The sequence below is a fragment of the Salvelinus namaycush genome, chromosome 27, assembly GCF_016432855.1.
Source record: "Salvelinus namaycush isolate Seneca chromosome 27, SaNama_1.0, whole genome shotgun sequence".
NCBI classification, from domain to species: Eukaryota; Metazoa; Chordata; class Actinopteri; order Salmoniformes; family Salmonidae; genus Salvelinus; species Salvelinus namaycush.
Window position 1 is genome coordinate 21,136,682 of NC_052333.1, and position 13,406 is coordinate 21,150,087.

Genomic DNA, 13,406 nt, shown 5'->3' on the forward strand with positions numbered 1-13,406 from the left:
GTCAAATGTATAGTTGTGTTATCCATATCGGACTATGGACAAGAGATTACCCTCAACATCAAAGATCAACAAACTGTGCTGACCGGACTAGATAGAAGTAGACGTACGACAAAGACTGCATCCCATTCCTTTAATAGTGCACTACTTTTGACCAGACCCATAGTGCTCATTTGAGATGTGTACATAGAAAGAGTCAAAAATGGAGTCAGCATGTTGGGTGGGACAGGTGGGAAGATGTGCAGATGGAGAGAGTGTGAAAATGGAGTCAGCATGTTGGGTGGGACAGGTGACAAGATGTGCAGATGGAGAGAGTGTGAAAATGGAGTCAGCTTGTTGGGTGGGACAGGTGACAAGATGTGCAGATGGAGAGAGTGTGAAAATGGAGTCAGCATGTTGGGTGGGACAGGTGACAAGATGTGCAGATGGAGAGAGTGTGAAAATGGAGTCAGCTTGTTGGGTGGGACAGGTGACAAGATGTGCAGATGGAGAGAGTGTGAAAATGGAATCAGCTTGTTGGGTGGGACAGGTGGGAAGATGTGCAGATGGAGAGAGTGTGAAAATGGAGTCAGCTTGTTGGGTGGGACAGGTGACAAGATGTGCAGATGGAGAGAGTGTGAAAATGGAGTCAGCTTGTTGGGTGGGACAGGTGACAAGATGTGCAGATGGAGAGAGTGTGAAAATTGAGTCAGCTTGTTGGGTGGGACAGGTGAGAAGATGTGCAGATGGAGAGAGTGTGAAAATGGAGTCAGCATGTTGGGTGGGACAGGTGACAAGATGTGCAGATGGAGAGGGTGTGAACATGGATTCAGCATATTGGGTGGGACAGGTAGAAAGATGTGCAGATGGAGAGAGTGTGAAAATGGATTCAGCATATTGGGTGGGACAGGTAGGAAGATGTGCAGATGGAGAGAGTGTGAAAATGGATTCAGCATATTGGGTGGGACCGGTAAGAAGATGTGCAGATGGAGAGAGTGTGAAAATGGATTCGGCATATAGGGTGGGACAGGTAGGAAGATGTGCAGATGGAGAGAGTGTGAAAATGGATTCAGCATATTAGGTGGGACAGGTAGGAAGATGTGCAGATGGAGAGAGTGTGAAAATGGATTCAGCATATTGGGTGGGACAGGTAGGAAGGTGTGCAGATGGAGAGAGTGTGAAAATGGATTCAGCATATTGGGTGGGACAGGTAGGAAGATGTGCAGATGGTGAGAGTGTGAAAATGGAGTTAATTAATGATCTGTAACTCAGCCTATAAGGGCCAGAGACATTTTATTAACCCTCTATTTCTGTACCCTTCCCCTATCCCCCCCCCCCCCTCTCTCTATCTCTCTCTCTCTCTGCAGGAAATGGGTCCGTCCAGTATGCCCTCTGTGCCCCTCATGGTGGGCTGTGGGGTCTCCTGCAGCGCTCTGCTTATCCTGTTGCTCATCTATGCTGCCTTCTGGAGGTGAACAAACACACACACACACACACACATAACCACACACACACACACAAACAAACACACACTTTCTCTCTCACACACATACAAAAATACACACTTTCACTCACACACACTCACACACACTCACACACAAAAACACACACTTTCTCTGGAACACACCATCACACACACACAGCCACACACACAACCACACACACACACACACACACACACACACACACACACACACACACACACACACACACACACACACATGCACACACACAAAAAACACCCACTTTCTCTGGAACACAACCACACATCCCTGCATGGGGCTACACCCCCCGAGTCACTGCCAGTCTTCACAAATCTATTTCTGGGCTGTTAGAGGAGGCCTGTTTCTGCAGACTCTTACCATAAGAGATTAAGCCAGGGGGAGAAAATCCCGGGTTGGCTCGACAGTGGAGCAGTCCACTCCAAAACTCCAATTAGGCCTAATGGAGAACCAATGGGCGAAGGCATAGCCAGACTCTCAGACTGGGGGGATTAACTGTGTGAGAGAGAGAGGGGGGGGGGGGGTATATGGTGAGTGACATCAGTGGTAGACAAGGAGAGAGAGAGAGAGAGAGATCATGAAGGAGGGGCAGAGAGCGAGAGACTGTGACGGAGGGACTGAGAGAGGGGGAGAGAGAGCGACCGTGAAGGAGGGACGGAGAGAGAGAGAGATTGTGAAGGAAGAACGGAGAGAGAGAGGGATAGAGAGATTGTGAAGGAGGGAAGGAGAGCGGGAGAGAGAGAGAGATTGTGAAAGAGGGACGGAGAGAGGAAGAGAAAGAGAGAAAGAGATCATCAAGGAGGGATGGAGAGAGGGAGAGAGAAAGAGAGGGAGAGAGAGAAAGACACCAGGAGTGCAACAGTAGGCTGATCCAGAGCAGATGGCAGGTATCCTAGTGGTTAGAGCCTAGTGGTTAGAGCCTAGTGGTTAGAGCCTTGTGGTTAGAGCTTTGGGCCAGTAACCGAAAGGTTGCTAGATCGAATCCCCGAGCGAATCCCAGAGCTAAAAATCTGTCGTTCTGCCCCTGAACAAGGCAGTTTACCCATTGTTCCTAGGCCGTCATTGTAAATAAGAATTTGTTCTTTACTGACTTGCCTAGTTAAATAAAGGTTACATAAAAAAATAAAAAAACACATGACCATGTTCAGGAAAGGAATCAATCCATCAGTTCAACTTCATGGCTTTACATTTTGTTTCCCTCTTTCCTCCTCCCTTCTTTCTCTTGTTATTTCTTTTCATCCTTTCTGCATGTCTTTCTCTTTGTCTCTCTCAGGTATATTCGTTCGGAGAGGTCTATCATCTTGGTGAATTTTTGTCTCTCCATCCTGGCCTCCAACATCTTAATACTGGTTGGACAGTCCCAGACACTCAGCAAGGTGAGAACCGGACACACACGCACACACACACACACACACACACACACATACAAACACACACACACAAACACACACGCGCACGTGCACACACGCACGCACGCAAGCACGCACGCACACACACTGGCCATCAGTTCAGTTATAGTCACGTTACACATGGTACTGTTGTTTATCTATTCTAGTAGATTATTTTGAAGAGCCTCAATCAGGTGTCAAAACTGTTTTAGGTAGATTACTACTCATCTCTGTTCTGTCAACTGTTGTTGTTGATTATCACGTCTACCTTCTCATTCCTTTATCTGTTTCTTCTTTCTTACACCTTCATCATTTTCTGTCACTCTGTCACTATCCCTCTCCCTCACCATCTTTCTCTTGTTCTCTCTCCTCCCTCACAACCCCCCCCCCCCCCCCCCCCTCTCTCTCTACAGGGCCTGTGTACTGTGACTGCTGCGTTCCTTCATTTCTTCTTCTTGGCATCGTTCTGCTGGGTACTGACAGAGGCGTGGCAGTCTTACCTGGCTGTGATTGGCAAGATGAGGACGCGCCTCATACGCAAACGCTTCCTGTGCCTGGGCTGGGGTAGGTACACACACACACAGGCATACAGGCATGCACAAACATAAAGACAGACGCACACACTCACAAACGTAAACACACACATAAACCCACACAAACATATCTCAACCATACAGGGTCTCCATACTGGAATAAAGGTGAAAGTTCACAATAACTTCCATCTTCCCATCCACATACATTAGGTGGAGAAATGATTGTGATCATTTTAATTCTGCCACCCTGTACAGTCAGTCTGTGTCCTGTTGAATGCGTCTCCTGTACAACAACCTCATGCCTTGCTAAAGGAGATGACAGGGGATAAGAAATGCTATTGGATAACATCTCCTCTGACATAGGCAAGATCCAGGGAGATAGAACCTAGCAATTACAAGCAATGGAATCCCTGCTCCCATTCATCCCTTGTTCTTATCCCTTATCCATCCACCTATCTGATCCATTAAGTCACTGATGCCCTTAGCAGATATAGAGTCCCAAATGACACCTTATTCCCTATTTAGTACACTATATTTGACAATATTCCATATTTAGTGCACTACTTTTGACCAGGGGGTTCTGGTCAAATGTAGTGAACTAAATAAGGAATAGGGTGCCATTTGGGATTTAGCCATAGCAATGCTGGGATGCATGGATGCCATAAAGTCACATAGATTGAGAAAACATGAAACGGGTATTAAAGGGAGGGAGGGAGGGAGGGAGGGAGGGAGGGAGGGAGGGAGGGAGGGAGGGAGGGAGGGAGGGAGGGAGGGAGGGAGGGAGGGAGGGATGAGAACAACTTATCAGGGGTACGTCCCTAGATGTTGCAATTTTAACTCGAATACTGATCGAAATCAGTCACCATGGCAATGGCAGATTTTGCAGAGTGGGGAGGTGTGTGTTTGTGTTTGAAAAGACATATTTATGTAACGTTAGCACCCCACCCAGCCACACCACATCTCTTTTTGTAATGTGCCATTTTCTAATTGCAGTTAATTTGCTGGCATTGTCACAGCTTTGTTAATTACATTAATATTTCAGTCAAGCTCATTACGGACCCAGCATAATTTTTTGACACACACACAGACACAAACACTTTCTCTATCTCACAAACATACGCGCACGCACAAACACACACACACACACACACACACACACACACACACACACACACACACACACACACACACACACACACACACACACACACACACACACACACACACACGAGGGAATGCATTATTGATAGATTTAATTAATACAGTACATGACTTACTGACCCCACCTCCCTCCACTACACACACACACACACACACACACACACACACACACACACACACACACACACACACACACACACACACACACACACACACACACACACACACACACACACACACACACACACGGACACACACTGGTTCAAGGAAGCACAATGCGCCACAGAAGAAAATCCTCTTGTCGTAGAGTGAGATGAAAACAGCAGCCACTGGACAGGGACCCTACGGAGTATGCTAACCAAGGCTGTAATACCCTTAGTAGTGAACTCTGATCCATACTAGGCCTACTTCTCCTGCCTCTGGCTAGTCCCTGTTAAATCCCTAGATACATCCATTAACTAAGAGAGAGTGATGAGAGAAGGTAAGTCCCCATTATATCAGTGTGTATTTCAGTCTACAGTCACACGTTACATGTCCGAGTTAAGTTACAGTACATGTACTTGGTCTAACTGAATTTCAATGTTGCAAAATAGCACATTGTGTTGATGTATTGTCAAGAGGATACATATATTCTCTTGCTGATATATATTTGTTATTCTCTCCTTCTATCATCCTCTCCTTCTATCATCCTTTCCTCCTATCATCCTCTCTCCCTATCATCCTCTCCTTTTAACATCCTCTCCTCCTATCATCCTCTCCGTTTATCATCCTCTCCCCCTATCATCCTCTCTCCCTATCATCCTCTCCTTTTAACATCCTCTCCTCCTATCATTCTTTCCTCCTATCATCCTCTCTCCCTTTCATCCTCTCCTCCTATCATCCTCTCCTCCTATCATCCTCTCTCCCTATCATCCTCTCCTCTTAACATCCTCTCCTCCTATCATTCATTCCTCCTATCATCCTCTCTCCCTATCATCCTCTCCTTCTATCATCCTCTCCTCCTATCATCCTTTCCTCCTATCATCCTCTCTCCCTATCATCCTCTCCTTTTAACATCCTCTCCTCCTATCATCCTCTCTCCCTATCATCCTCTCCTTTTATCATCCTCTCCTCCTATCATCCTCTCTCCCTATCATCCTCTCCTTTTAACATCCTTTCCTCCTATCATTCTTTCCTTCTATCATCCTCTCTCCCTATCATCCTCTCCTTCTATCATCCTCTCCTCCTATCATCCTTTCCTCCTATCATCCTCTCTCCCTATCATCCTCTCCTTTTATCATCCTCTCCTCCTATCATCCTCTCTCCCTATCATCATCTCCTTTTATCATCCTCTCCTCCTATCATCCTCTCATACTATCATCCTCTCCTCATATCATCCGCTCTCCCTATCATCCTCTCCTCCTATCATCCTCTCCTTGTATCATCCCCTCTCCCCATCATCCTCCTATCATCCTATCTCCTCCATCATCCTCTCCTTCTTTCATCCTTTCCTTTTATCATCCTCTCATCATTTCATCCTTTCTCCCCCATCATTCTCTCCTCCTATCTCCCCCATCATCCTCTCCTCCTATCATCCTATCTCCCCCATCATCCTCTCCTCTTATCATCCTCTTTCTCCATATCATCCTCTCTCCCATCATCCTCTCTCCCCATCATCCTCTCCCCCTATCATCCTCTCCTCCTATCATCCTCTCCTCCTATCATCCTCTCTCCCCATCATCCTCTCCTCTTATAATCCTATCTCCCCCTACCATCCTCTCCTCCTATCATCCTTTCATCCTATCATCCTCTCCTTTAATCATCATCTCATCCTATCATCCTCTCCCCTACCATCCTCTCCTCCTATCATCCTCTCCTCCTATCATCCTATCTCCTCCTATCATCCTTTCATCCTGTCATCCTCTCCTTTAATCATCATCTCATCCTATCATCCTCTCTCCCCCTATCATCCTCTCTCCCATCATCCTCTCTCCCCATCATCCTCTCCCCCTATCATCCTCTCCTCCTATCATCATCTCCTCCTACCATCCTCTCTCCCTATCATCCTCTCCTCCTATCATCCTCTGTCCCTATCATCCTCTCCTTTTATCATCCTCTCCACCTATCATCCTCTCCCCCTATCATCCTCTCCCCTATCATCCTCTCCTCATATCATCCTCTCTCCCATTATCCTCCTGTCATCCTATCTCCCCCTATCATCCTCTCCTCTTATCATCCTCTCATCCTATCGTCCTCTCCTCCTTATCATCCTCTCCTCCAATCATCCTCTCCTCCTATCATCCTCTCATTTTATCATCCTCTCTCCCCATCATCCTCCTATTATCCTATCTCCCCATATCATCCTCCCTCCCCATCATCCTCTCCTCCTATCTCCCCCATCATCCTCCTATCTCCCCATATCATTCTCTCTCCCCATCATCCTCTCCTCCTATCATTCTCTCTCCCTATCATCCTCTCCTCCTATCATCATCTCTACCTATCATCCTCTCCTTTTATCATCCTCTCCTCCTATTATCCTCTCCCCCTATCATCCTCTCCTTTTATCATCCTCTCCTCCTATCATCCTCTCCTCCTATCATCCTCTCCCCCTATCATCCTCTCCCCTATCATCCTCTCCTCATATCATCCTCTCTCCCATTATCCTCCTATCATCCTATCTCCCCCTATCATCCTCTCCTCTTATCATCCTCTCATCCTATCGTCCTCTCCTCCTTATCATCCTCTCCTCCAATCATCCTCTCCTCCAATCATCCTCTCCTTCTATCATCCTCTCATTTTATCATCCTCTCTCCCCATCGTCCTCCTATTATCCTATCTCCCCATATCATCCTCCCTCCCCATCATCCTCTCCTCCTATCTCCCCCATCATCCTCCTATCATCCTATCTCCCCATATCATCCTCTCTCCCCATCATCCTCTCCTCCTCTCCTTCTATCTCCCCCTATCATCCTCTCTCCCCATCATCCTCTCCTCCTATCATCCTCTCTCCCTATCATCCTCTCCTCCTATCATCCTCTCTCCCCATCATCCTCTCCTCCTATCATCCTATATCCTATCATCCTCTCCTCCTATCATCCTCTCCCCCTATCATCCTCTCTCCTTATCATCATCTCATCCTAACATTCTCTTCTCCTATCATCCTCTCTCCCTATCATCCTATATCCCTATCATCCTCTCTTTCTATCATTCTCTCTCCCTATCATCCTATATCCCTATCATCCTCTCTCCCCATCATCCTCTCCTCCTATCATCCTATCTCCTATCATCCTCTCTCCCCATCATCCTCTCCTCCTATCATCCTCTCTCCCTATCATCCTCTCCTCTTAACATTCTCTTCTCCTATCATCCTCTCTCCCTATCATCCTATATCCCTATCATCCTCTCTCCCCATTACCCTCTCCTCCTCTCATCCTCTCTACCTGCCGCTTGTATTTCTATTATTTATCTTTTTCCTATATGTGTATGTCTCTCTCTCTCTCTTTCTTTCTCTCCCTTCTTCCTTCTCTCTTGCTTCATCTCTCCCTCCCTCCCTCCCTCGCTCTCTCTCTCTCTCTCTCTCTCTCTCTCTCTATGTCTCTCTCTCTCTCTCTCTCTCTCTCTCTCTCTCTCAATTCAATCAAATTCAATGAGCTTTATTGGCATGGGAAACATGTGTTTGTGTTGCCAAAGCAAGTGAAATAGATAATACATCTCTCTCTCTTTCTCTCTCTTTCTCAGGTCTCCCAGCCCTGGTGGTTGCTGTGTCAGTAGGTTTCACTAGAGCCAGAGGTTACGGTACACCCAGCTAGTGAGTACACACTTTCACCTTTCACCCTTTGCCTATGACCTGTGACGTCTTCACTCCATACCCAACATGGCTTTTCATCATTAGCGCTCTGTGTATCTGAGTATGGTAATGTGATTTGCAGTGCACTTTTCAATGGTAACTGAGAATTAAAATGCGTGTATATATACCTATTGATAATTGAAGAATATAACTTACAAATGCCCCATTAGCTTAGTTAGCTTAGCAATGTTTGTTAACAATGTAAATGTAAACAAGCACTGTATAGCCTCAAACCATGGTTAAAACTATACTTTTTATATCATGGGTGGTCAGTCCTTGCATCCATAGCTCTGTCTATGAATTTGAGAGTGGTTACGGATACACACACCACACACAAATAGACTGCAGCTGTAAACATTTAACTCTTCACATACAGTATTTTAAAGAGCCAGGAAAGAGGCTTTTTACAGCACGAGCAGACGACCCTGCATGACCTTTCATTGGATCTAGACCAAGGACTTGAACTCCACTGTACAAACACTCCCACGTTTCCATTTACCCTGCACTTTAGAGACTCAAATATCAAGGATATCAACAAGTTGTGTATGGTCATGTGATTTGCAGTGCACTTTGGGTCATATGTACAGAGCCTTCAGAAAGTTTTCACACCCCTCGACTTTTTCTACATTTTGTTGTGTCACAGACTGAATAAAAAATGTCCTAGACACATGTCCTACACTGGCCTAACCCATAATGTCAAAGTGGAATTATGTTTTTAGATTTTTCTACAAATTAATACAAAATTATAAGCTGAAATGTACTGAGTCAATAAGTATTCAACCCCATTTTTATGGCAAGCCTAAATAAGTTTAGTAAACATTTGCTTAACAAGTCACATAATAGTTGCATGGACTCATTGTGCAATAATAGTGTTTAATATGATTTTTGAATGATTACCCCATCTCTGTATCCCACACATACAAATGTCCCTCAGTCATGCAGTGAATTTGAAACACTGACCCAACCACAAAGATCAGGTAGGTTTTCCAATTCCTCGCAAAGAAGGGAACCTATTGGTAGATTGGTAAAAAAAAAGAAGCTGTAATTGAATACCCTTTAAGCATAGTGAAGTTATTAATTACACTGTGGATGGTGTATCAATACACCCAGTCACTACAAAGATACAGGCTTCCTTCCTAACTCAGTTGCCGGAGAGGAAGGAAACCGCTGAGGGATTTCACCATGATGCAATGGTATCTTTTAAACAGTGACGGAGTTTAATGGCTTTGATAGGAGAAAACTGAGAATAGTTCAACAACATTGTAGTTACTCCACAATACTAACCTAAATGACAGAGTGAAAAGATGGAAGCCGGTACAGAATAAAACATTTCAAAACATGCATCCTGTTTGCAGTTAGGCACAAAAGTAAAACTGCAGAAAAGGTGGCAAAGAAATGTACTTTATGCCCTGAATACAAAGCGTTATGTTTGGGGTGAATCCAACACAACACATCACTGAGAACCACTCTTCATATTTTTTAGCATGGTGGCGGCTGCATCATGTTATCGGTATGCTTGTCATCGGCAAGGACAAGGAAGTTTTTGGGGGATAAAAAGAAACGGAATAGAGCTTAGCACAGGCAAAATCCTAGAGTAAAACCTTGTTCAGTCTGTTCCAACAGACACTGGAAGACAAATTCACCTTTCAGCAGAACAATAACCTAAAACACAATGTCAAATATACACTGGAATTGCTTACCAAGATGACATTAAAAGTTCCTGAGTGGCCTAGTTACAGTTTGAACTTAAATCAACTTGAATATATATGGCAAGACCTGAAAATGGCTGTCTAGCAATGACGAACAACCAACTTGACAGAGCTTGAAGAATTTAGAAAATAATAATGTGCCAATATTGTACAATCCAGGTGTGCAAAGCTCTTAGAGACTTACTCAGAAAGACTCACAGCTGTAATCACTGCCAAAAGGTGATTCTAACATGTATTAACTCAGGGGTGTGAATACCTTTGTAAATGAGATATTTACGTATTTCATTATTAATATATTTGCATAAATTTCTAAAAACATGTTTTGACTTTGTCATTATCAGGTATTGTGTGTAGATGAGAGTTAAAAAATATATTTAATATATTTTGAATTCAGGTTGTAACACAGCAAAATGTTAAATGAGTCAAGGGGTATGAATGTTAATCCCCTAACTAAATACAGGTTTTAATTGCCTGCATGGGAAGTCTTAGGTACCCCTAAAGACAAATAGCAAAGTGGTTCTCACACATAGCTACTAGTCATCAAACACAGACTAAAATACATTTGACAGAACAGGGCTTATGCACTAAAGACGTTTTGCATTCATAATAATGTTTTTTTTCTCTCTCTCTCTTATTTTAGTTGTTGGCTGTCCTTGGAAGGCGGGCTTCTCTACGCCTTTGTCGGTCCTGCAGCCGTCATCGTATTGGTGGGTACCCACTTTTATCCCTGTTCTCATTGGTCATTCTGGCTCTCTGTCGGCAGGCTTGTCCCGCCTCTGAACCTATCATCCTACCTTTAGCTATTTCTTCTGCCTGTCGTACAGGTCAGAAAGGGGTCAGAACTACACATGGTTTAGATGTCCCCTGAGGGGTGACATACAGTAGCAACCTTTTTACTGCTCTAGGTCCTCATCAGGCTCCCATCGCTGGAGGACAGGAGGAAGATAAACACCACAAAGTCATTCATTTATTTGTTTATTTGCCACTAGCGGTTTCTTTCAGAGTTACCTGTGTCAGACAACAATGGAAGAGAACATTTACCGAGAAATCATTCTTCAATGTGCCACTACACAATCTTATCTCCTAGCTGTCTCTTCACATTCTACCGTGCCTCACTGGCATCACTATGTTGAGTGCTAAACATGATTTACTTCTTCATTGTTTGACTAACTGTGTTCTGGTACTTAGAACCCTCCTTCAACCTTTTCATCCTTTTCAGCCTTTCCAGCCTTTCCAAGGTTTTCATTACTGTAAAGCATGATTTCACTTCTTTAGGCAGAGATACAGTATATTTATTGGAGTCAATATAGTGCTAAAAGAAAATTGTATAGATGTTTGTGTGCTATGCAACTTCAGTTGTTATAATATAGGTAGAAAGATGCTCATTGGAAGCAATGGTCCTTGTAATCCTGGTAATGCTTCTAAAACTCCAAGGTACACCTCTATATTTTGTTGATAAGCCTTTATTAAAACAATAACAATATTCTACTTCGCAGAGAGTAGAATGCCTCTGTGGCTTTGTTAATAAAGGATATCTCTACCTTATGCTTCTTTGTAGGATTAGTGACGGCAGCTTGCGGGAGTTCCTGTGTCAATACGCACACTATCAATTATCCAGATGAACACAGACACTTTATTACAACTGTGTGTGTGTGTGTGTGTGTGTGTGTGTGTGTGTGTGTGTGTGTGTGTGTGTGTGTGTGTGTGTGTGTGTGTGTGTGTGTGTGTGTGTGTGTGTGTGTGTGTGTTCGTGTGTGTGTGTGTGTGTGTGTGTGTGTGTGTGTGTGTGTGTGTGTGTGTGTGTGTGTGTGTGTGTGTGTGTGTGTGTGTGTGTGTGTGTGTGTGTGTGGGTGTGTGTGTGTGTGTGTGTGTGTGTGTGTGTGTGTGTGTGTGTGGGTGGGAGGGTGGGTGGGTGGGTGTGTATGTGCATGTGGGTATATGTGTTTGTGACAGACCAGGTGTTTGCAATGTGTGCGTGTACATCACTAGCTATTGTTTGTCCCTGCTCACCCCTCAAACAAACAGATGTAATTGAGAGGGGTACATCAGAGGAACACAGGCCTCCCCCAGGATGACCGTCTAATTAATGAAGAAAAGAATAAATCTAGCCTTCGGCAAATAACGGGGCTGGAGACCGGCGTCTACCACGGTAATGGGGCCGGACATGACGGGAATGTCAACAGGAAGGAAATACGCAGATTAACCTGTTTGGCGTGCAAGCCCGACGTCGGTACACTTATGACAACAGCCACTTCAAGTGCAGGGCGCGAAATTCAAAAGATATTTTTTTTAAATATTTAACTTTCACACATTAACAAGTCCAATACAGCATATGAAAGGTACACATCTCGTGAATCCAGCCAACATGTCCGATTTTTAAAATGTTTTACAGGGAAGACAAAATATGTAAATCTATTAGCTAACCACGTTAGCAAAAGACTCCACTTTTATTACTCCATCAGTTTTTGACTCCATCAGTAGCTATCACAAATTCGGCCAAATAAAGATATAAATAGCCACTAACCAAGAAACAACCTCATCAGATGACAGTCTGATAACATATTTATTGTATAGCATATGTTTTTTTTCGAAAAATGTGCATATTTCAGGTATAAATCATAGTTTACATTGCAGCTACATTCAGAAATTGCACCGAAAGCAGCCATAATATTTACAGACACCAACGTCAAATACCTAATTACTCATCATAAAACATTTCTGAAAAATACATAGTGTACAGCAAATGAAAGACAGGCATCTTGTGATGCCAGACAATATTTCCGATTTATTAAGTGTTTTACAGCGGAAACAAAATGTAGCGTTATATTAGCTTAGCACAATAGCCAGAAACACTTGGGCGCCGGCGACTACGACAGATATATGAAACAACATCATAAAATGGGTCTTACTTTTGCTGATCTTTCATCAGAATGTTGAACAAGGTGTCCTTTGTCCAGATGAGTCGTTGTTTGGATTCAGAATGGCAACTTTCTCTCTCCATTTAGCAAGCGCGCTAGCCGGGTTGCACGGATCTCTCCATGTAAACAAACGGAAGAGAACGGAACACGGCAAAACTCCCGAAAAAAATTCAATAATCTGATGAAACTATATTGAAAAAACACACTTTACGATGATATGGTGACATGTATCAAATAAAATCAAAGCCGGAAATAATAGTCGCCTATAACGTCAGCAAAACAAAAGGCAACCCCACTGTCCAAATCGCGTTCTTCAGAGTACCGGAAATGGGGTACACGTCATTCCAAGAGGATTTATTCCATCCCAGATCGAGATAATCACCTTATTTCTTC

At 44.0% G+C, this 13,406-nt stretch overlaps 1 protein-coding gene across 1 annotated transcript in view; it reads left to right on the top strand.

Moving 5' to 3' along the window:
* The first annotated feature begins 1,346 nt into the window (after positions 1 to 1,346).
* LOC120022289 (adhesion G protein-coupled receptor B2-like) overlaps positions 1,347 to 13,406 on the top strand; it is a 77,026-nt gene continuing 64,966 nt past the window's right edge. Inside the window, exons 1-5 of the mRNA XM_038966191.1 lie at positions 1,347 to 1,447; positions 2,752 to 2,854; positions 3,280 to 3,430; positions 8,278 to 8,347; positions 10,736 to 10,802. Coding sequence (XP_038822119.1) covers positions 1,347 to 1,447; positions 2,752 to 2,854; positions 3,280 to 3,430; positions 8,278 to 8,347; positions 10,736 to 10,802 — 492 coding nt within the window. The remainder of the gene's footprint in view (positions 1,448 to 2,751; positions 2,855 to 3,279; positions 3,431 to 8,277; positions 8,348 to 10,735; positions 10,803 to 13,406) is intronic.